At 40.5% G+C, this 25,171-nt stretch overlaps 1 protein-coding gene and 1 gene segment (V, D, J or C); both read left to right on the forward strand.

The window, feature by feature from the left end:
* Window positions 1–25,171, forward strand: part of LOC126505181 (T-cell receptor beta-1 chain C region-like) — a 306,961-nt gene that overhangs the window by 273,564 nt on the left and 8,226 nt on the right.
* LOC126505186 (anionic trypsin-2) lies at window positions 16,965–20,525 on the forward strand. The gene is made up of 5 exons (XM_050147966.1): window positions 16,965–17,004; window positions 17,924–18,080; window positions 19,266–19,519; window positions 19,915–20,051; window positions 20,323–20,525. Exons 1-5 carry the CDS (start codon window positions 16,965–16,967, stop codon window positions 20,470–20,472), a joined length of 738 nt encoding a protein of 245 aa, XP_050003923.1. The 3' UTR covers window positions 20,473–20,525.

Consider the following 25,171-nt stretch of genomic DNA (forward strand, 5'->3'; position numbering starts at 1 on the left):
ACCTTACTAGAACTGGATGGAGGTGGGTGGTCCTTGGACTTCCCACCGGGCAGAGAACCCTGATTGCTTTTTGGGCTGACGAGGGAGGGGGACTTGATTGGAGGAGGGGGAGGGAAAGGGGAGGCGGCGGTGGGGAAGAGACAGAAATCTTTAATAAATAAATAAATTTAAAAAAAAAGAAATGGAAAAAAAAAGAAAATTTTCTTGTATGGTTTTGTTAAATATGCTTGCTGGGATTCTGAGCTGGAATTCTCCTTCTGTTCCTATTATTCTTAGTTTTGATGTTTCTCATAGTGTTTCAGGTTTCCTGGATGTTTTGTGTTAGGAAATTTTTAGATTTAACATTTTCTTTGACTAATGAATCTATTTTTTTTCTGTAAAATCTTCAACACCTGATGTTCTCTCAACCATCTCTTGAATTCAGTTCATGATGCTTTTGTCTACAGTCCCTGCCTGCTTACTTAGATTTTCCATTTCCATAATTTTCTCAATTTGTGTTTTCATTATTGCTTCCTTTTCAATTTTCAGGTCTTGAATAGTTTCACCTATATGTTTTTTTTTCTTGGTTTTCCTGGCTTTCTTTAAGGTATTTATCCACAGCCTTTGGGAGAGTCTGCTCCAAGACTGTACCCATGATATGCAAAAAAAAAAAAAAAAAAAAAAAAGAAAAAAATCCATGAATGAGGCTAGGGCTAGACTTTTGTATCTGAGGGGTATTCAGAAGAAAGCACATGTGTTCTGATGGTAACTTTCTTTATTACTGAATCTTGGAAAAATATCTCTAGCTTCACATAGCTGTGTATCTCTCCAGACAGCTACATCTCTGTTCTACACAGCCACACATCTGTACACACAGTTACATCTCTTTTCTACATATCTCTTCTTACACACATCTCCTTCAACAGCAAAACACTGGGCAATATATGAGTCACGTATTCAGGGTGCAAGCCACTCTGATAAAGCATGAGAAAATCACAATTACTCTTAGGCTAGGGATGTCACACTGACCGGACAGTGAATAAGTAAGCTCGTAGTTCTAAGTGGTCAATGTTCCCTGATAGAGAGTAACATTGAAATTCAAGACTTAAACAATAAACAGTTAGATGACTGAACCTTGAGATTAGGAGTACGTGCAGAAAGTCAATTGTTGCTGGGAGTTATATTTTAATGTTATCAGCTTGACTTTGGTTCAACAAACAGAAACTTGGGAATTTGACCCTGTGTATATTTTGCAGGACAACTAGTCTATTTTGAATTTGTTCTGAGGTCTAAAACTAGCTAAATGTGTAAAACACTGTCATTGTAACTGAGAATATTGTAATTTTTCTGTCAGACTGGGCTATGCAAAATATCCTAATATTATTTCTATTCATCAAAATTATGTGTCTTAAGAAGAAATCATCTTTCTGGCCACCCACAGCTATATGTGTACCCATTAGATAGAATATATACATGAGATAAACACACAAGCAGTGGGGAAAATGCCCATAACTTTTTAGGGAAGAAATATGTGGTACATGAGAAAAATTACAGACAGAAAATCCAGTTAGAGAGACTGTGGTCCCATAAGCCTTGCTTAACAAAAGTCCTTCATCAGAGAGTTACTCATCTCGTGGGTTGACACTTGAAACATTGATTGCTTCCTATTGAATTAATGTCATGGCCCATGACAGGTATTTATTAATTTTCTCCAATTTTTTAGTTGTCTTTTTCTCAATTTCTTTAAGGGAGTTTTCCATTTCCTCTTTAAGGACCTCTGTCATCTTCTAAGGACCATAATTATCTATCATCGAAGGTCCATAAACATGTTTTTAATATAATTTTCTTGTGTTTCAGCTGCCTGGAAAACTCAGGTCTTGCTGTCATAGGGTAACTTGTATCTCGTGATGCCATATTGTCCTGGTGATTGCTGACTGTACCTTACAGTGGGGTTTAGGTGTATGGTTTTGGTATGATTATAGGTCTAGGGCCTGATTTCTGAGTTTGTCTTTGTTGGATGCTGTTTTGTTTTTTCTTGGTTTCTGTTTCCTTTTTGGTCTTCTAGTCTTTGTGGCCCAGATTTCTAGTGACCAGAGTGGCCCCTGATCTGGTAGGGAGTCTCTGTCCATGTTGGGCACTGGCCTTCAGGTAGTCAGGTTGGCCTTTCATGTAACATGGGGTCTCTGTTCTTCTGACTGGTGTGGCCTACTTTTTTCACTGCTGTGGTCTTCACCTGTTCTTTCAGATGGTGTGGACTATACCTTAGCCAATAAAGTCTTCTGGGGAGTGTTGACCTCGGTGAGACAGGGAGAATACAACATCAGTGTGCTTGAAAGCAAAATCCACTTGTTACTGCTTCCGTGACTATTAGCTACCACGGCTTCATTAGGAAGATACAAAACAATGGTTGCATGGTAACCATACTCTCTTCCTCTCTGACACTCAGTGCCTGGTTGAACACAATATCTCTGACAGTTTCATGTGCTTCATCTCTGGCTGAGGAAACACTCTGAACTTCAGTGATGAATAGGATCCTTCATCCGCTTTCCATTTCTATGTATACATTTCAGAATCTAACATGTTCCTTGCAGTCAAGCTTTGGGCACTAACCTTTAGATACTGTTCACATACACACTATAAAGAGTCTTTTGTAGTTCATTCCAGGTATGTCTACATAGTCAGTAAGCTGATCCAGAGACTATAAAAGGGACAGATGCAGAATATGCTATCATTACCTCCAGAGTAGAGTTGAACAGGACCTATTCTAGGATCTCATAGCCACAGGTCTTTGCTAGAACTTAATTGATATGGGATTCCCCTCTGTATGCTGTGAATACCATTGGTTAATAAAGAACTGTCTTGGGCCTGCGCAGGGCAGAATAGAGGTAGGTGGGGGGAACTAAACTGAATGCTAGGGGAAATAAGGAGTCAGGAGAAGTCATGTAGACCCCGGCCAGAGACAGATGCTGAACCTTGCCAGTAAGCCACAGCCATGTGGTAATACATAAATTAATAGAAATGGATTAAATTAAGATGTAAGAGTATAAGAGTTATCCTAGAGCTAGTCGGGTGGTGTTGGTGTGCTGGAGAATTGTCTGTATTCTGTCAATCATGTTATAAATAAATGCTGATTGGCCAGGCAGGAAATATAGGCAGGAAAACCAGACAGAAGTAGAAATGATGTAATGAGAACAGAAGAATTCTGGAAAGGAGGAAGTTGATTACTCCGATTCCTACCCAGATCAGCAAAGCAGCAGAATGTGATCTGCCCCTCTGAAAAAGGGTACTGAGCCACATGGCTAACATAGGTCAGAAAAATGGGTTAATCAAGATGTGAGAGTTAGCCAGTGAGAGGCTAGAGATAAAGGGCCAATCAGCTTATAATTTATGGAGACCTATGTGTGATTTTCTTTGGGGCTAAACAGTTGAGGGGACCTGGTGGGAGTAGAGAAAACACAAACAAGCAGGCCTGGCTCCGCTTATGTTACAGTGGTGCACACCTTTAATCCCAGCACTAGGGAGGCAGAGACAGGTGGATTTTTGTGAGTTCGAGGCCAGCCTGATCTACAAGAGCTAGTTCCAGGACAGCTTCCAAAGCTACAGAGAAACCCTGCCCCCCCCCAAAAAAAATAGAAGCTAGAGCTAACGAGCAAGCAGTGATTTAATTAATATGGTTTCTATGTGGTTATTTTGGGGCTGAGGAACGAACAAGTGGCCTCTTACTACACTTAATATCTTGGCAAATCACACCAATAGTTACCCACAGTGTTTAATGTTGGGTTGCAACAACCTAGTCTGGCCTTAGTCATATTTGTTCTTTCAGATCATTTCCACATAGTAAACAAACCCAGACATGTTGTGGTTCCTGTATGCCCCCTGCTGTCTCAAGCTGACTGTGGCACCTCTAACTCGGGAAGGTCACCAACATGTTCTGTGCTTACTTCCTCCAAGGAGGCAAGGATTACTTCTAGTTGGTGACCCCCTTTGCATGCAAAGACCCCTCTTTGCCTAGGAGTATAATTTGATTTCCAAAGGGCAAAAAAGCTAAAAGAAGTGAGATTAAAGAAAAGTGGAGAAGTCTTCTCTAGACCAGCATGCCCTCCACTTAGTAAAAGTATAAGATGGGTGACCATGGCAAAGACATGGAGCCACACGACAACTCAAGTAAGTGACTGCATTTCAAAGGCCCTCTTCTTTGCACAGTCTTTCTCCCTCTCACGGTCTGCAATGGAGGGCTCCAGGGATTCATCCCTTACATAAGCACAAGCCTAGAGTAGAAGTACACACCAAGTTCTGCAGCAACATGGATTGGATTCAGGTCACCATTCCTGCCAGCTAAAATGCCCTGCCCTTCTAGTCACTATGCCAGTAAAGTGGTTTTGTCCCACTGCCTTTCTGTGCCTCCTTTCTCCAACTTCTTGATATTAGGAAATACACTCACATTGGAGATCATTCCTTTCTCCCCTTGAGAGTTCTGGAGAGCATCCTAAATTTCCAAATACATCGGCATGGAGTTCAGTAGCACTGAAGAAACAAAACCCAAAACAAGGAAGGGAAATATATTTTCTTGTGAAAATACATTATAGAAAAGTGATATTACATAGTATTCTTGACAGTCTTTTATTTTTATAGGTGATTTTTTCAATGAACATTACAATGAATAGTTCATTTTAATAAAACAAAGTAAAATATAAAAACATTCCTTACTGTGGATTCTGAAGGTGATAATGTTCACAGGCATGGATTGTAACATGATTTCATTTAGTCTTATTATATAAAAACCCAGAGTCAGATATTAGGGGTGAGAGCTGAAAGATCAGAGAAGCAGAGCTGCCCGCCACTAGAGTTCTTACCTCTTATCCTGTCTCTACAAGTCCTCAGGACGAATGCCATCTCAGACCTCAGACTTAATCCTGAGCCTCTGTCTCCTTCTCCATATATTCCTCTCTCCACTCAGCTATATCACTTTCTGTCTCCACTCCCTTAGTGCTGGGGTTAAAGGTGTGAGCCACCACCACTTGGCTCTGTTTCTCTTTTAAACTTATTCAATCTCATGTAGCCCAGGGTGGCCTTGAACTCAGAGATCCATCTGCTTCTGTTTCCCTCATGCTGGTATTAAAAGTGTGTGCCATCACTGCCTGGCATCAATGGCTAACTAGTGGTTTAGCTCCGCACTCTGATTTTCAGGCATGCTTTATTTGTTATATCACAAACAAAATATCACCACAATGGATGGCAAAACAATGCCTTCTTTGACTAACTTGGATGCCTTTTTGTACTAAGAGCAAACAGTTGTTCATAATCCCACAGAGAAGATAAAGACTGTCTCTTTTTCTATTCATCATAATCTGAAGACATTTGCTTCCATTCATGATGTACAACCTCTCCGTATGCTCCATCTCGAGAGCGATATAGACATTTTTACACTTAGTTCATTCTTTCCTTTGAAATGGTTGTTATTTCACCTTTCTTGTAGGAAGAAAAGGTGAGTATTGACTCATAGAAGACTTCCACACAGCTGGTGATAGATCTGACGATTGCTTTCCCAGCTGCCATTGTGCTCGCTATATGCACAGCTTTCTAGACTCTCCTACATCAACCACTAAAAGATGACAACATTGGATAATAAAATTCTACCACAATGTAAAACAATGTGGCTGTGTACTTTGAATCTGTGGGCAAGTCCTTGCCTGACATTTTCCTACTGTCTAGTTCCTTTACCTGACCTAGATTTTGCCTTAAATTGTAAGGACTCTTTACTGCAGTTATCTTTCTTTCTTTCTTAATACTTTACTCAAATAAAATTCACAGTTAGGATAAAATACTCATATTATTATTATGAGAAAAAGAAACACTCTATTGCAATGTGATTGGATCATATACATTACTTTAGTGTGTGTCTGCTAATGACAAATACAAATGCAAACACCATTTCATGTCAAAAATACTGTGTTTTATAAAAACAGCCCATTGTATTGATGACCACCTCTTATGTCATGAGCTTTAATAGTTTGAAACTAATAAGAGGGTTTCTATCTGGATGATGGATTTATTTAATTAGAAAAAGTTCAAGTATGTTATGGGGGAGAAAGAGAGAGTTTGGTTTTGCTATAGAGTCAGGAGGGAATAATAGAAGTCTCCCTCAGCGCACCTTGTCATACTTTGTTTACTGAAATATACCTCCTAAAATTGAATGTTCCCAACCACTGTACCTGTATTTTATGCATTTTAACACTTTTTTTCTGTTTTAGTAACACTGCCTCACATTCTTTGGGATAAAATATATTGTTACCATTGTCTGTTGTCTACTTTGCTTCTCTATCCCTTGCATGTCTAGGGAACCATACAATGCACAAACGAATGTCATGAGAACAAGGTTTTACTTCCTTTTCTATAACATTGTTACTTAAAGTTTTTAATTCCTATAATTTTCTACTAATTCAGCATATGTTTATTTAGTAAAGAAAAATGTCTTAAGGAAAAGAGATGTTGAGCTTCTAGAATAAGATGGCAGCTGAGACGCCAATTGTAGTGTAGTAAAGATAGAGAAGACTTGGGGTAACCAGGGAGCCACACTATTGCAAGAAAAGAATGAAAGAACACCAGAAATCTCAAGAGAGGTGATTAGACAATCTGAAAAGCATGGAGAAATAGAAAGGCTATGAAATATGGTTGAAAATATCTATCTCTAGGCAAGGACCACATATGAAGAAGAGAAACAGAATTTTGATTCAGAAAGCATGTCAAGTACTGTACGAGAAAGAGAAACAATCTTACACAAAGAACATGCACATGGTTATCACAAGCCTTACACACCGGTGAAAAGTTTTGGGGTGACAGTGATCCCTTCTGTGTGACAGGTCAACATGAAGGATAATTACATGACCGTTCTTCATACCATGAAGGGCTCTATCTAGATAACATTTTGAGAAGGGAGCCTGTTGATTGAGACTCTGCTGCTTTGCAGTCATGAAAAACAGAAACAATCACAGTAAATGGATCTGGGATACTCTACAAGAGCATCTCAGAGAGAGATGACTCCAAGAGGCAGTTCTGAACAATGGGACAGACAAATGTGGACACACTGAAATGAATTAGCCAGGCAGCCTGGCTAGGAAGGATTCTATGATTTATGACCTGACCATTTGTAACATGGATGAATCCCATCACCTTTGGATAAGTGGAGACTGACAAACCCATACTATTAGCCACAAGCCAGCATGATCTATAAATGTGTTTCTTTGATGTGTTTTTTTACCATGAAGTGTGAGAAATCTAAACCTCGGGTCAAAAAGAGGACTCAGCTTCTAGAGTCCTAGTCCTCCTGAAGCACTGAGATATCATGAGCTATCTCAGGCTCCTTCTGGCATAACTCCCTCACAATAATGGACTGCACCATCAAATGGTGACTAAAACAAATGTTTTGTTGATTAAATACATTTCAGGTATTTTATCACATAAATAAAACAAGTAACTAGGGCTGGAGAGAACATTCAGAGGTTATAAGAACACTGGCTGCTCTTCCAGAGGTCCTGAATTCAATTACTAGCAACTACATGATGGCCCACAACCATATGTAATGAGATCTGGTGCCCTCTCCTGGCCCATAGGCAAACATGCATGCAGAACACTGTTTACATAATAAATAAGTTAATTGAAAAAAAAGACAAATAGTTTTAAAAAATAAGTAACTAACGAAGTAAAGAAATACTGTTGTTATGTTGGTTTCCTTTTTCTGACGGGTCTTGTGGACTGAGACTTTAAGAGAAGGCTACTCACAAAGAAGACTCAAATAAAGCTAGAAGAAATAGTCATCCCAAACCAATGTGCATCTGAATGGAAACTCAAGGAAGCCTAGCTCCTCTAAAAGATAATGGCTCGTTAAGTACTGAATCCAATGATGGTGAATAAGTTAAAATGCCAAAAAATATAGCTAATTTTTTGTTTCTTCTTTCGAGATTGGGTTTCTCTGTAGCTTTGGGGCCTGTCCTGGAACTCACTTGGTAGACCAGGCTGGCCTTGAACTCATGGAGATTCACCTGTCTCTGCCTCCCTAGTATTAGGATTAAAGGCGTGTGCCACCAATGCCCAGCTGAAATCTATTTTTAAAAGGAAATAAACTATTTCAGAAAGGGAAAAACAAGAACATGAATGGCACATCACTGAGAACTTTAGCTGAGATACTGAGATATTGAACCACAACAAAACATAATGAAAATACCAAAAACATCGCTGTTAGAAATGAAAAATTCAAAAACTAAAACAAAAAAAGTATAATGGAAAGCATTACAAGTAGACTATACTAAACAGAATAAGGAATATCAAGAATCAAAGAAAAGACAGGAAAATACTACATTCAGCCAACAAAACTGACAAGTAGGCAAGGTCATGTTTTCTCAAGAACTCTGGAATCATGATCAAGAGTTCACTCCTGAAAATCAGTAATTTAGAGGAAGAATGGAAAATAAAACCCAGTCACAGAAAATCAGTTTGATAAAATTACATCAGGAAATTACTCAAATCCAGGAAAAGACATGGACATTCAAGAATCATGGGTAAACACAGCCATAAAAGAATGTCTCTATGACATAGTTAAGATGGAAAGACTACACAACCAGGAAATAATAAAACTGGCCATAAAGAAAGCAAACTCACAAATATAAACCCATCAGAATCACATAAGACTTCTGAGTTGAAATCCATATGAGGAAGGGGATACAAAATGATATATTTCAAACCCTGAAAGTAAATCACTGCCTAGTATATACTAGAAATCTACTCAAATCCACATGGAATAAAATCCTTCTAAGAAGAAACACATACATAAAGGATGTTTGATTAGCTACTGTGGCATATTAAAGCATCAAAAATAGCTTTGACATACCTCATATAGTTCATAAAATGAAAATAAATACTATGGGGAAATGTTGTCATTTAAGGGTGTAATCATGGCTTTGTTTTTTTCCTGAGAGACTTGCTTAGACCCTGATGAGTAGCATTTACATAAGGATGTGATGTTACAAAATTTCAGAAACCTGATCCTTCTGGGTGAGGGTACTTCCTACAGAATGTTGAATCCCCTGCTAACATTTCTTTTACTTCCACCATAGAATGCCTCACAGAAGCTCCCATGTGGTACTAGTGATTTTGAAGTTCCTTCTTTAAGGAAAACAGTCATCAATATTTTAGTGAATTATGCAAGATAACTTTCATTCCATTGCTTTCTTGGTTTTAACCCTCTCCTTTTTTGAGGAAGTATGTATCCTTCTCTCTGAGTTAGTGGTCATTTTAGAAGTTCATCAGCTCAGAATACTGTGATTGTCATCTCAAAGTCTGAATTCATCACTGTAGCTAAGAGTTGCCAGTTGTGGGGCTGGAGATGGAGAGGTGGTTCAGATGTTAAAATCACTGGTTGCCACTTTGGAAATCAGTGTGGCAATTTCTCAAGAAATTCGGGATCAACCTACCCAAAGATCCAGTAATACCACTCTTGGGAATATACCCAAGAGATGCCCTGCCACATGACAAAAGCATTTGTTCAACTATGTTCATAGCAGCACTATTTTTAATAGCCAGAACCTGGAAACAACCTAGATGCCCTTCAATGGAAGAATGGATGAAGAAAGTGTGGAATATATACACATTAGAGTATAATGCTGCGGTAAAAAACAATGACTTCTCGAATTTTGCATGCAAATGGATGGAAATAGAAAACACTATCCTGAGTGAGGTAACCCAGACCCAAAAAGATGAACATGGGATGTACTCACTCATAATTGGTTTCTAGCCATAAATAAAGGTCACAGAGTCTTTATAATCATAATTGGTGAACCTAAAGAAGCTAAATAAGAAGGTGAACCCAAGAAAAAACATAGTTATCCTCTTGGCTATGGGAAGTAGACAAATATTGGGATCTTGGGGGTGGGGTGGGATGGGGGTAAGGGGAGATGGGGAGAGAAAAGTGAGAAGGCGGGATGGGGGAACTTGGAGAAACAGGATGACTGGGATAAAAGAAGGTTGGATAGGGGAGCAAGGAAGCACAATTCTTAGTTATGGGAGCCACCTTAGGGTTGGCAAGAGACTTGAACCTAGAGTGGCTCCCAGGAGCCCAAGGCAATGTCCCCAGTTAGTTCCTTGGGCAGCTGAGGACAGGGAACCTGAAATGACCCTATCCTATAACAATACTGACGAATATCTTGCATATCACCATAGAACCTTCATCTGGCGATGGAGGGAGATAGAGACAGAGACCCACACTGGAGCACTGGACTGAGCTCCCAAGGTCCCAATGAAGAGCAGAAGGAGGGAGAACATGAGCAAGGAAGTTAGGACCACGAGGGGTGCACCCACCCACTGAGACAGTGGGGCTGATCTAGTGGGAGCTCACCAAGGCCAACTGGACTGTGACTGAAAAAGCATGGGATAAAACCGGACTCTCTGAACATGGCGAACAATGAGGGCTGATGAGAAGCCAAGGACAACGGCACAGGGTTTTGATCCTACTTCATGTTTTGACTTTGTGGGAGCCTAGCCAGTTTGGATGCTCACCTTCCTAGACCTGGACGGAGTGGGGAGGACCTTGGACTTTCCACAGGGCAGGGAACCCTGACTGCTCTTTGGACTGGAGAGGGAGGGGGAGAGGAGTGGGGGGAGGGAGAGAAGGGTGGGGGGGGAGGGAAATGGGAGACTGGGAGGAGGCAGAAACTTTTTTTTTCCTTTTCTCAATAAAAAAAAATCACTGGTTGTTCTCCTAGAGGTCCTAATTTCAACTCCCAGTAACAGCATGGTGGCTCACAGCCACCTGTAATGAGAGCTGGTGCCCTCTTCTGGTTTGAAAACATATATGTAGGCAGAACACTGCATACATAATAAATCTTTAAAGAAATTGACAATAGTTGCAAGCCAGTGTGAAAACTGAAAATCTTTCTATGTAAATGCCAGGAAGCATTCAGAGAGGCAATCTTCTTGACTTTAGAAAGTATAGCCTTTCTTTCCTACTAAGCACTGTACTAAACTAGAAAAAATAGTTACTGGGAGACTCCCAGCAAACATCGTGATAATCTTAATAAATGAATCTTGCTTTCTCTAAGCCATGCCTAGTCACATTTGTGGACCAAAGAAAAGAGCCCTGGAATGGGAAGACGACACAGAAAATATAAATCCAGGTAGGTAGGATGAATGGACCAGAGAACACAGGTGAGAGGTCCCAAGATCTAAGTGAGAAGACAGACTTGAGAAGTCTGTTTCTGTAAAAATGACTTTTCTGAACCTTGAATTGATTTCTCTTGCAATGAGAGGAGAATATCTCCTTATCGATGTCTCTCATTCTTTGAAGTCCTGTAAGTGTCCACCTAACTCTCTCATCATTGTCTAGCACTTTGATAGTTATAGACAAAGTCTTTATTTTTCCTCTGGAATCCTGCATAATCTGTGAATGTTTTATGGTTATTTATACTTTAGAATGTTTGATAAGCTACTATGGCATATTAAAGCATCAAAAATAGCCTTGAAATACCTCATATACCTGATCATTAAAATTGTCTCTTTAGTGTTCCTTATGAATAATCACAACTGATTTTGTATTTGTATATTTTCTGCCATTACCTAAATTTTAAATGTCTTCCTTTTATGGCTATGGTCTGATATGAAAATTCTAATTATCTAGGAGTCTTCTTTTAAAAACATACCAATGCTTTCTCAAAATTAAGCTTTGTTTTTATTTTTTAGACTAACTCTTTTTTAATGATTTTTTATTTTTTTAATTTCATTTTGATTCCAATCACAATTTTCCCTCAAACTCCTCCTCTTGCCTCCACCACTCCACCTTCCCCAAGCCCATCCCCCCATCCGCTCTTCCCAAAAGGTAAGGGCTTTCATGGGGTAGTCAACAAAGTCTGGCACATTAAGTTGAGGCAGGACCAAACCCCTTCCCCCAGTATGAAGTTTGAGCATGACATTCCACCATAGTGAACAGGCTCCAACAAGCAAGCAAGCATGCATCAGGGATATATCCTTGTCCTACTACCAGGGCCCCCTCAGATAGTCCAAGCTTCACCACTGTCTCCCACATACAGAGGGTCTATTTTGGTCCCTGGAGACTCCACAGTTGTCGGTCTGAAGTTCCTGAGTTTCCATGAGCTTTGCTCAACTTTCTCTGTAGATTTCTCCATCGTGATCTTGACTTTTCTTGCTCATATATTCCCTCCTCTCTCTCTCTTCAACTGGATTCCCAGAGCCTGGCCTGGTGCTTAGTTGTGAATTTCTACATCTGGTTCCATGAGTTACTGGATGAAGGCTCTATGATGACAGTTGGAGTACTCACCAGAAGGTCAGTTCAAGCACCATCACCACCCCACTCCACTATTGCTAGGAGTCTTTGCTGGATTCATCCTTGTAGATTTCTGGGAATTTCTCTAGCACCAGGTTTTTTTCCTAACCCCATAATGGCTCTCTCTATCAAAATATCTCTTTCATTGCTTTCCCACTCCACCCCTCCACCCCTCTTATCCTGATCCCTCATTTCTCATCTCCAACCCCTTCCTTGTTATTGTACCTCTTTGCCCCAGTTTACCCAGGAAATCTCATCTAATTCCCTTCCCAGGGTGACCTATGAATCCCTCTCAGGGTCCTGCTTATTACCTAGCTTCTCTGAAACTATAAATTGTGGCTGGTTATCCTTTTCTTAGCATCTAGAATTCACGTATGAGTGAGTACATACTGTGTCTGTCTTTCTGAGTCTGGGTTACCTCACTTAGGATGGTTTTCTCCAGTCCCATCCACTTGCCTGCAAATTTCATGATGCTGTTGTTTTTTACAAATAATATTCCATTGTGTAAATGTACATTTTCTTTATCCATTCTTCTGTTAAGGAGCACCTAAGTTGTTTCTGGGTTCTGGCTGTTACAAATAATGCTGCTATGAACACTGTTGAGCAAAAGCCCTTGTAGTATGATTGAGCATTCATTGGGTATACACCCAAGAGTGGTATCACTGGTTCTTGAGGTAGATGAATTCCCAATTTTCTGTGAAACCACCATATCAATTTCCAAAGTAGTGACTGTACAAGTTTTCACTCCCACCAGCAGTGAAAGAGAGTTCCTCTTACCCCACATCCTCTCCAACATAAGCTGTCCTCAATATTTTTGATGTTAGCCATTCTGAGAGGTGTAAGATGGTATCTCAGAGTCACTTTTATTTGCATTTCCCTGATATTAAGGATGTTGAACAATTCCTTAAATGTTTTTTGGCCATTTGAAATTCTTCTGTTGAGAATTCTCTGTTTAGATCTGTACCCCATTCTTAAATCAATTATATTTAAAGTTTTTTTTTTTTTTTTTTTTTTTTTTTTTTTTGGAGATCAGCCCTCTGTCAGATATGGGGGTTGGTGAAAATTTTTTCCCATACTGCAGGAGGTCCCATTTATTGCTTGTTGCTCTCAGTGTCTATGCTACTGGTATTATATTTTGGAAGTTGTCTCCTGTGCCAATGTGTTCAAGACTACTTCCCACTTTCTCTTCTATCAGATAACTGGATTTATGTTGAGGTCTTAAATCCACTTGGACTTGAGTTTTGTGCATCACAATAGATATGGATTTATTTCCAGTCTTCTATATATCAATATTCAGTTACACCAGCATTATTTGTTGGAGATTCTTTCTTTTTTTATTGTACCATTTTGGCTTCTTTGTCAAAAAAATCATGTGATCATAGGTGTGTGGACTAATATCAGGATCTTCAATTCAAATCTACTGATCCATGTATCTGTTTCTATGCCAATACCAAGCTCCTTTTATTACTATAGCTCTATAGTAGAGTTTGATGTCAGGGATGGTGATGCCTCCAGAAGTTACTTTATTGTTCAGGACTGTTTTAACTCTTCTGAGTTTTTTTTTTTGGGGGGGGAGTGATTATATAAAGTTGAGTATTGCTCTTTCAAGGTCTGTGAAGAATTGTGTTGGGATTTTGATATGGATCTCATTGAATCTGAAGATTGCATTTATCAAGATGGCCATTTTCTCCTTCTCAATCTCATTTTATTCATTTTGCTTTTAGCAAAAGACTCTTCCAATCATCCAGGCAGTGGTGCCACATGCTTTTAACCCATCAGAAGGAAGGCAAAAGCAGGCAGATCTCTATGAGTCAAAAACAGCCTGGATCAAAGGTGAATCCAGTATAACCAAAACTGAAACACAGAGAAACCCTGTCTTGAAAAACAAATAAAAACAAAAGGTTCTTTTAGTCAATTGGCAATACTTTTAAATTTTATGCATACATTATGGTTGGGTAGAAATTTTAGTGCTATGTACTCCAAAATAATGTATGGTAAAATTAAAATATATATGATCTATAAGACTATTTTTAATAAATTATTTATGTTTCTTTTATCCATAATAGGAAAATAATTGCATCCAAATACTATACCACTAGCAATCACAAAAGAAAATCCAGAAAACATAATGTGCTATAAACAGGGATAGAAATGAACAAAATACATTTTATGCATGGATGAAATTCTTAAAAAATATATGCGTATTTAAAATGTAATTTATATTATAAGGAATAAGCAAGAAAATGAGAAAATGAGGATAAAAAGAACAAAATGTTTAAATTCAAATATAAAATAAGAAAAATATGTATATGAAGCATGAAAATAACAATAAAAAACCCAAGTATAGATACCTTTAAATAAAATAAATATTAAATATGAGGATAACAAAAATAACAGTTAAAGGAAAAGGAAAAGAGAAGAAAACTCAGAATAAGATAAAGAAGTAAGACCTTGCTGGGCCCTCTAGTAGTGTAGATTATTAGAGGGAGGGTTTCAAGTTCTGCCTGGAGTCTATTTTACATCATTTCAGTTATCACCATATTGATGGCATCCCATCCACCTTGTAGGATGATGACTTTCACGCTAAAGAGACAACAGAAAGACTCCACTCTGGCAATATGTCGAGTGCATGCCTGCCTTCAAGTCTGGGGTTCAGAAATGCTTATGTCTCCAGATGGTTCCTTTTATACAGAGTGTCAAGGACCAATCCTTAACTCCATGTAGTCAAAACTCATTTCTTAGATATTGCTGATCTCCTCACCGTGGGCCACCTGCCAGGGCACAAGGAAATAAGCAGACACTAAAGCAAACATCTCACCACTAAAATAGAACTCCTGCAAACACACCCCAGCCAGCAGCATGCTAACTACATTGTGGAAAATTCTAGACTACACAGAATGAAATCATTTAAGTCTATAAACACAGAGGTATTTGCAAAGGTGTCTGGCATGCACCTGATGAGAGTTCATGGCCAGGTAAAGGTCTGAGACAAAATACAATGTGGAATGCAAATTCCTAGCTCATGTCATTCCGGAAAGACTAGTGCTTACAAAAGGAAAGCGGATGTGTAATTTGTCCCATGAGGACCTCCTAGTTGACAGTCACCTGCAACAAATCTCACACTCTGACAAATTCCATGGTTTCTTAGAGTCTTGGGGAAGCATGACAGTTTCCGATTAATTTCTTGGGTAAAAACGAACTCTTGTGAATCTATCCTTTCTGAATACCTCATACTAAAACATTTGTGAAAAGTAAAAATGTGAGAATTCCTAAATCTGTCAGACACTGTTCAGTAGGTATGAGCTCAAAAGCCTTTAGGTTGGGTGTAGGTTACAGAAATGAGAGCATTTAGTAGAGGTACTTCCTTGTAATGCTGGCCTAACAATGGCAGGAGTGGGGCCTCAGCAGAGCCATGAAACCCATGTTGACCTTTCCTGTAGCTCATTCTAGCTTCTTCATCCTCCAGTCATCTTGCCATCTCCAATACAATCGCCACAATTATAACCAAGCTTTTACACCTCTATTTAGCATCTCTAGAACATCCAATACCTTGAAGAAAACTGACATATAACCTCAGCTCCAACTCATACCTCCCTAAGCCTCTGGTTAGAGTGGAGAAAGTGAAAGATAAACAATTGATGCAAGGCTCCTCCAAGTGACTGTATAATTAATTCAGATTGACACATTGTCAGTCAATAAGCTTCTTTGGCTGGATTTTACCTTAATAAATTGAGGACTGTGCCTAGCATAGTTCTCTTGCTATAAACAAAATAGAAAATTACAGTCCCTCCATATTTATACATAGCTGATTCTCTTATCAGAGTCCCGACTCTGCCCAAACATTTTCTAATATCTAAAATATCATGCATGCTTTTAGGTTAGGAGGCGTCTTCCTAATATGGGATATTTATAATTAGTGCAGTTGTCTGGGGCCTTGATGACTCTTAAAAATGACATGCAATGTTAACAAATGCAAAGGGGAAAAAAAAGACCGCAGTTTGGGTGTAAGTATTCCATCCCTGTAATGTATCCAGGAAGAGCCTACTTAAGTTTCCTCCATGTTGTTCAAGACCCCTGCAACCCATGAGCCTAGTTAGAGAATAAAAAAATAGTTGAAAGCTCAGACTTGTAAGGAACTCTGCACCTCCTGCTTTTCCATCTTTACTGCTCTAATTGTGGACCTCAGAGCCTCGGGGCCCTCTAATTTCTTCTTCCTATTCAGTGGAAGAATTCGTTGGCTTCTCAGGTGAAAGGCTTAGGCCAGGCTGTTTTCCAAACAGCCCCACTAGCTAGCTAGGCCATCCTCGAAATTTCTTAAATTAACATCCACAAAGTCAGAGGATTTCTATGGGTCCTAGACACTTTCTTCCTAACACTCATCTCCTCAGCCTTAGGAATCCCACTATGTAGATGGGGGGGGGGGCTTGACTTCCCCTGCTTGCTCTCACTCTCTGGCCTGGGAAAAAAACATTTCCCTGTCACCTGTAAGTCTCCTAGTGTCAAGGGTACCGGACATCAAAGCTGATGCAAGACTCTGGGAAAGAGAAATGTGCAGTTGTGTTTGTGCAGGACAATGACCCCTCGACTGTTATGCCTTCCTCTCTCTAGGGAGCTATAAAGACAGTCTTTCTCCCCATACTCACTACCCTCTGCCACCATGAGTGCTCTCCTGATTCTGGCCCTTGTGGGAGCTGCTGGTGAGTTCAATACCTTTCTCCAAGCTCTTTCCAGCCCACTAACTAGAATGTATGAACTGTCCCAGTGCTGTCTCTCTATCTTCTGATAGTCTCACCAGCCTCGCAGATCTTCTCCCCATTTTCCTTGGCTCTCATTCTTCATCTTTCTCACTTCCCCTTTAATCTGCTCTCACCACCAGTCTTCTTTGTAATTGGTGCCAAGAGCAGGGACTATTGAAAGGTAGACCTGGCAGAGTTTCCGTGAAATGAGCCAGCATGCCCACTGCTTGGTCCCAGTGAGTCTGTCATACTTCCCCCATAGATATTCTCAAGGAAAAGCGTACCTGAAGACACAGAAAACATATTTTTCTCCAAGATTTGACCATTAGAGTTCTGCCTAGGTCTTGCCTGTTTACTGGGGTTCTAAAGTCCTGAGATAAGGTTAATCTTAACCGTCACACACTGAAAGTTAAGAAGTGTTATTACATTGCCCAGTTGCTGTGCTCTCCCTGTGTCTAAGGTAGCTGGCCTCAGTCTATAGTGCTGATTTCTATGGGAAGCTGGCCTAGGTCAAATCATCCTGATATTCCAAAAAAAAAAAAGCCAACATCCATGTGGCACAAACAAGTAAAGGAGGCCATGGGCAAAACTGGCTTCTAATGGGATCCCACTAAGTGTGTTCTTAGGTAGTTCTTGCTGTCTCAACCCTGATGCTCAGAAGAGCTCTGAGCACTGTGGAAACTACCTATCTGTCCTGCAGGTCCCAATACTGGGAAACCGTAGAATCTATGTTATGTATTGGAGAGAAAGTGATGCCAGTTTTCCTACAGTCAATAGGCTCAGTAAGAAATCCTAAGGGTTTAAGCTACCATAGAGCCAATGGCTTCACCTTCTAACACCCTGATAAACTGACTTGTTTCATTTCCTATCTCCATTCAAGTTGCTTTTCCTGTTGATGATGACAAGATCGTCGGAGGATATACTTGCACCGAGAATTCTGTTCCCTACCAGGTGTCTCTGAACTCTGGGTACCACTTTTGTGGAGGTTCCCTCATCAATAACGAGTGGGTGGTGTCTGCAGCTCATTGCTACAAGACGTAAGTGATGGGCCTGCCTGCAGAGCCCACAACCTGGGTCATATTTAGAACATAGCACTTGAGCAAGTGGTGAAGCTGTAAGGTGAATGGGGAAAGCCATGAAAAAAAGAAGTTTCTGGCAGAAGCTCTAAGTATCATGAGCAAGAATGAAATGTGATACCAGAATAAGAAGCCTCTCACTTCCTCAGACAAACGCACAATAGCAAGGATCATGGGTCATTAAACCAAGAATTTATCATGCTATCCTAGACACCTAGTGAGAAAGTTAAGCAAGAACTTTGTATAAGGACTACTAGCTAAAAAGAGTAATGAACTCCAAGGTTTCAGAAATACAGCTAAATATTGGTGAAATCAATGCAGTCTCTATTGTACGTCCTCAGCCCTGAGTGTGCATCACAAAGATGATGAGGTGTCTTAAAACAATGAACCCAGGCTGAGATTCTGGCTCAATAGTTCTGGAGTTGAAGCAAGAATATAAAGTTCTCTGGGTCCTATATCACATTGGTGTGGGTCCTGGGGTAACACTTTGGTCTTCACAGGATGAGGGCCCACATAATAGTTTTTAACAAAGTGAGAAATATTATTCATAGTTCCTATCGTAGCTAACAAATACTCAGAGAGTGGGGTGTGCATTAAATGTCACCTTGGTACTGAGAACTCAAGAACAGTGGCAATGGGTTTTTGATCCTACTGCACGTATTGGCTTTGTGGGAGCCTAGGCAGTTTGGATGCTCACCTTACTAGACCTGGATGGAGGTGGGTGGTCCTTGGACTTCCCACAGGACAGAGAACCCTGATAGCTCTTTGGGCTGACGAGGGAGGGGGACTGGATTGGGGGAGGGGGAAGGAAATGGGAGGCGGTGGTGGGGAAGAGACAGAAATCTTAAATAAATAAATAAATATAAATAAATAAATAAAAAAAATAAATGTCACCTTGGGTCCACATCCCTGGATATATGAAGGGCTGTGGTATGGCGGATTAAAAACCAGTTCAAGTTGCACCCCTTTATTTTATACCCTATGTACCGACAATCTCTGTAGATAAAGAGGCCAGGATGCCTAACCAGAAATTGTCCACCACTGAAGAACCTTTCCTTTAAGGCACCCTGAACATGAACCTTTGGAACCTTGGGTGTTTGGGGTAACGTACAAAACCCTCTCTGCCATATCTTTTCTTTCCAACAGCCGCATCCAAGTGAGGCTGGGAGAACACAACATTAACCTCCTGGAAGGCAATGAGCAGTTCGTCACTGCCTCCAAGAGCATTAGGCACCCCAACTATAGTTCAAGAACCCTGGACAACGACATCATGCTGATCAAGCTCGCGTCCCCTGTGGCTCTCAATGCCCGAGTGGCCCCTGTATCTCTGCCCACGTCCTGTGCACCTGCTGGCACTCAGTGTCTCATCTCTGGCTGGGGCAACACCCTCAGCTTCGGTGGTAAGTAGAACCAGTCACCTGCAACATCCCTTCTTTCCCATGTTATCCAAAACTAGCCATGTCTCCAGATTTGAATTTATTGACTTTTATGATGCAAATATGTTTGAAGTGCCAACTAGAATAGAATTATAACTGGTACCAAATGAATACAAAATACTAAGAAGTTCACCCCTGTAAGCTAAAGAGGGCAAATACATGCTGTTATTATACTGAAAAAAAAAAAAAGAATCAACAATGGTCACTTTATAGATTTAGAAAGCTATAATTCTTTGCTAAAATTTATACTCTTAATGATCTCTCTGGTGGTTACCAATGGTGTTCAGAAATAAACCATTGTTCCTCAGGGTGTTCTAATGCATATTTCTTCTTTCTTTGATCATTATCTTTCCTCAAAGTGAATAACCCAGACCTGCTCCAGTGCCTGGATGCCCCACTGCTGTCTCAGGCTGACTGTGAAGCCTCCTACCCTGGGGAAATCACCAATAACATGGTCTGTGCTGGCTTCCTGGAGGGAGGCAAAGATTCTTGCCAGGTGATTGGCTCCCTTTGCTTATGAAGCCCCTGCTCTCCTGGGAGTGGGATTTGAAAGTTTAATGTTGTGAGACTAGCAGGTTCACACAGTGGGATCAGGGACAAGTGAGATCTACTCCAGATGTAATTTCATCTCATTAGTAAGATTAGAGGATGTGTTTCAATGAAAAACAAATAGATTCACAAGGTAGCTAGAATGAGGTCTTAAGGTAAGAGTAGATGTGATCCTTTTTCTTTATGACCCTTCTTTAAACATGTTTTCTCCATTCCAGGGTGACTCTGGCGGCCCTGTGGTCTGCAATGGAGAGCTTCAGGGCATCGTCTCCTGGGGTTATGGCTGTGCCCTGTCAGGAAGTCCTGGTGTGTACACCAAGGTCTGCAACTATGTGGACTGGATTCAGAACACAATTGATGCCAACTAAAAATCCACACTCCCTCCTCAGTCCCACATGTCAATAAAGTGCATTTGCCCTCATTGCCCGTTTCCCTGCTTGACCTCTCTAGCACCTTAGCTCTGGGAGGAAAGCTCTTATCTGAGACCCTGAGATCAGAGTCTCCATGGAAAGTTATCCTGGTCTGCAAAATGGGCCTCATGAGATAATCAGCAGCAGCACATGAAACACAAAAATAATTTCAGTGAAATCGTAATGGGGAGTTTATTTCATTTTACTTTTTCAAAAAAAAAATGTCATGTCTGAATAATAGAGCTAACGATTTTTCTTCCTTAGTTCTTCAGTGGGGCTTCAAGTTGTAATGATTGTTGTGGTTCACAAGACTACTGATTTCTTTGACTATGGCAGAAACTCTTTGTATCCAATGTAAACCTTAGCGATGCTGACTCTCTACATAAAAAAAAAATGTTCATGCCAATGCAGTTCTATTCCATCCTAAGAGTGGGGGTCCTTAGATAAGGTCTTACTGGGCAACCCCAATTCCCACTGGGTCAAGTAGAATTTCCCCTCTCAATTTCCTTCCCAAGACTCATTGCTTTATCCCATTCCCAAACTCTAGCAGACATCCCCCTCCACCCTGCAGGCCACTTCTGCTACAGAAGCAAACAACCTAACTGCAGATCTTCAAGTCTCCTCCGCAACCTAAGCCATATACAGCTCTCCTCCAAGTCCAATCCCCCAGTCTCATCCCCAGCTCTGTAACAGACTACCAGGTGCAACCTCATCTCCCTCCCTGCCCCTGTGTCTGGTGAAAGGGGTTTTCTTTTCCAACCTTTTTTACCCTCTTTCTCTTAGTCTCCACACCAGCAAACATTCTCCTGGGAAACCACAGGAGGCAGGCAGTCTCACCTCCAGCTCTGGAGCAGATGGCATGCTGTAACCTCTCCCTACTCCCTGTCCTGTCCCATCCCTGTCCTCCCCTCCCCCATCTCCAACAAACAGTGCAGATCTCCTCAAACCTCCTCCCCACTGTTATCCCAGATTCTGACTCCAGCAGGCTTCTCTGGGAGCCCACAAACAATACCTGCCAGAGAAGCAAGTAGATCAATGAAGCAGGCAGGTAAGCTTCAGACCTTCATGCTCCCTCCTCTCCTTCATATCCAAGCCCCCAGTTCTGTAGCATCCTCAGTTCTGTAGCAGACTACCTGTTATGGACTCTCCTCAATGTTGGCCCACATTCCCAGGGCAGATCCTGGTGAACTTCTGGATTTCCTCTTTCCTGTAGACTCCCTCAGTCCCCCCACAGCCCATCCCATTCCTAAGTGTCATCTTCTAATACCTAGGAACACATTTTGCCTAGAACACGAGTGGCCACACCTATTAGGATGCCAGAGGAATTTCTTACCAGGCAATGCACAAATACCACACTCTCCTAAGAACTAGACAGGGCAGCAGAAATCAAGGAATTAAACCCAACCAAAACAAGACTAGATATCAGCAACTGGATTTAAAATCTTTCCAAACCCTAGATACCAGCACAAAAATACAGTTAATAGCAACCAGGACAACATGCTTTGAATAGAATTCAGCAACCCTACTATAGTAGGTTCAGAGTATTTCAGCGTAGCTAAACTGCAAGAGCAAGACATTAAAATACCCTTGTGAATATGAGAGAAGTCCTTTAAAGGAGAATGAAAAAACTCCTTAAAGAAATCTATAAAAACCCAAACAATGGAAGAAAATAAATAAAACAGTTCAAGACTTGAATGAAGAAATAGAATCAATAAAGAAAACCAAACTGAGGAAAATTTAGATATAAAAACTCAGAAACTCAAACAGGAATTTCAGAAGCAAGCCTCGCTACCAGTATACAAGAGATGGAAGAAAGAATGCCAAGTATTGAAAACATGACAGAATAAATGGTCAAAGAAAATGTTAGATCTTTCAAAAGAAAACATGGTACAAAATATGTCCAGGAAATCCAGAACACTGTGAAAAGACCAATCCAATTATAGGAATAGATGAAGACAGAGAAAATATTTTCAAGAAATCATAGAAGGAAATTTTCCTTATGTAAATAAGAAGACACCTATCAAGGTACAAGAAGCATTCAGAGCACCAAAGGGACTAAACCGGAAAAGAGAGTCCCATTGGCACATAATGGGCTTCCCTTGTGGTTCTTAACAGCTGAACCTGACTCGGAACGTCTTGACAAGAAATCTTACCTTCATGATCTCAATACCAGTGATTAAAATGAATCTGGTATGCAGTGATTAAGTGAGTAGAGCGTTGAAGAAGAGTGGAGACAAATGTGATAGAGGACAACTTTTCAGAGTGGTTCTGAAAGAACATCCCTGGAAGAGCACCACCAGAATCAGGAGGACTTAGGAGCAAAGAAAGCAACTAGACTCCACTCAGCAAGTATTGAGTAAGGAATCCATGGGTGGGCTCAGTAACCTGTGCTTTAGTGAACCTTCCAGGCCACTCTCATCTTGATGAGACCCAAGAACCAGTATGCTAGCAATGCTCCTGGATGCCCAGTATATTACTGCACACTACAATCCCAGCAATAGGAAGGTGGGTGCAAAAGAATACAAGCTTGTATTCAGCCTGGGCTGAATAGTGAAATACCAGAAAAGGCTACATAACAAAAACTTGTCAATAAAATAAAATAAACCACACTCTGCTGTGTTTGTATGAATCTCACTTAGTCCCCACAGCTGCCTAAAATGTTTATTATCATTACCCTTAAATATAATGATACTTATCACTTAAAAGGCTTAATAACGTGTCCAAGTCCTTTAGCCAGAAAAGGTGACCTTACGAGTCCAGTCAGACAGGAACCAGGATCGGACTTTCCAAGAAACGAAACTATCAGTTAGGTACAACAGCCCCAGAATTCAAATACGGAGTCTTGACAAGTGTGATCTTTTCACTATTTGCTAACTCATTTTACCTTCTTCATGTTCTAGTTCCTGAGAAACTCACCCGAGCAGGACGAGCTGAGAGAAATACATTAATATTCTAAAATTCTCAAAATTGTTCTTGTATAAAACGCGTTTGTGCGATTCCCCATCTAGCCCCCTTACCACAAGCACACCTTTTTCTATCTTTTTCTTTTTGTTTCTTTTAAAATGTGTGACTCAGGCTGGCCTCAAACTCATCATCCTCCTGTCTCAGCCTCGCCTCCTTCAGCAAATCCTACCAGCTTGTGCCACCATAATCAGCTCAAACACACACCTTTGAAAAGAATCCTTTCCTGCCCCCACAGTGTTCTGCACACTCTTCTTATCCCCTTTACTGGCTAAGTCCAAAAGGCAATTACTTAGGACAAAACAATAAAGTAAAAGGCCTGTTTAGGGATGCATGCCTATATTCTAAGCACTAGGGCCCCAGAGGCAGGCAGATTTCTGTGAGTTCGAGTCCAGTTTGGTCTACATAGTGAGTTCCAGGACAGCCAGAGCTACATAGTGAAACCCTGTCTTAAAAAGGAAGAAAGAGGAAGAGAGAGAGAGAGAGAGAGAGAGAGAGAGAGAGAGAGAGACAGAGACAGAGAGAGAGACAGAGACAGAGAGAGAAATTGAATAAGGAAAGGCTGCCCCCTGCTGTCCATATATATGAACGACTACAACATGATTTCTGACAGGTTAAAAAAAATGAATGAATTAGTGAATAAACTAGTGAGCAAGTAAATAAAAGAATAGACAGACAGGCAGATGGACAGACGGATGGACGGACGAATAGATGGATAAATTTTTATTTTATTTTATTTATTTTAATGTTGCCACCTTTGTACTACGTCTCAATGCGCAGATGAGAAAACTGGAAAAATGCTACCAGAACCCATAACACTAAGACACATGGTACTATTATCTTCAAGGCCAGAAAATATTAAGATACCCAGCTACATGATTAATAGGAAACTCTGGCTTAATGAATAAATCGTTGCTAGGAAAGGGTTGTGAGAAATCAAAAGGTGAAAAACTAGATCAAAATAAAATGTGTAGCTCAACGGAAAAAAAGAATGAGGAGTAGATTTTACCACCTTCCAAACGATCAAAGTGACTGACTTTTTTACTCTGGCTTACAGTGGGGTTGTAAGATCTGCCCTATTGATGAGACACACAGACTGTCTCTCCTATGCCCTGCACCAGTTCGGGGCCCCAGGAGCTAGCACTCTGGGGTTAACCAAGTTTTACAACTTCCTGTTTGGCCCAGGAAGTAGCAGGCCTCCTGCTGTGACAAAGGCATACCTAAGAACACCTGGTTATTTATTTAACTATGTTAGCAAACCCGGTCCTAGAGACTTGATTCAGAAGCTCAAGGGAATTGGCTAGAGATCTGCACCCTGACAAGCTTCCTGAGGGGCCCAGGCCTCTAGCAGCTAAAAGATGGTCACAAAACAGCTTCTTAATAAACCAATATTTGGAAAGAGTAATACCTTGAAGCTAAGTACTTTTTTCAGCAGATTTTCATATTTTTAATATAAAATGACATTTTATTAGTTTTATTCCCTTTGGTTTTTTTTTCATTTAAAACAAGTACTATAGGTATATGGCTCCAAAATTGAAATCCTGCCTTAGAATTAGCACTGAGAAAAGGGCTGTGCTCTGTTTCTCTCTGTGCCACTGTTGTTGGGGGCAAAGGCCTTAGATACCCTTGCCATTGTCATTGGGGGTAATGGCCTTAGTTTGCTTTGTCTTTTTACCTGCTTTTCTTTTGGGTTTTA

The sequence above is a fragment of the Alexandromys fortis genome, unplaced genomic scaffold (genome assembly GCF_014885135.2).
Source record: "Alexandromys fortis isolate MF-2015 unplaced genomic scaffold, M_Fortis_MF-2015_v1.1 scaffold_57, whole genome shotgun sequence".
NCBI lineage: Eukaryota > Metazoa > Chordata > Mammalia > Rodentia > Cricetidae > Alexandromys > Alexandromys fortis.

Bases quoted from the DNA above. Each gene is read 5' to 3' on its own strand.
- LOC126505186 (XM_050147966.1), top strand. From the start codon at position 16,965: ATGAGTGCTCTCCTGATTCTGGCCCTTGTGGGAGCTGCTG. The intron at 17,005-17,923 runs GTGAGTTCAATA...TCTCCATTCAAG, and splicing joins GGCCCTTGTGGGAGCTGCTG to TTGCTTTTCCTGTTGATGAT. The intron at 19,520-19,914 runs GTAAGTAGAACC...CTTTCCTCAAAG, and splicing joins CAACACCCTCAGCTTCGGTG to TGAATAACCCAGACCTGCTC.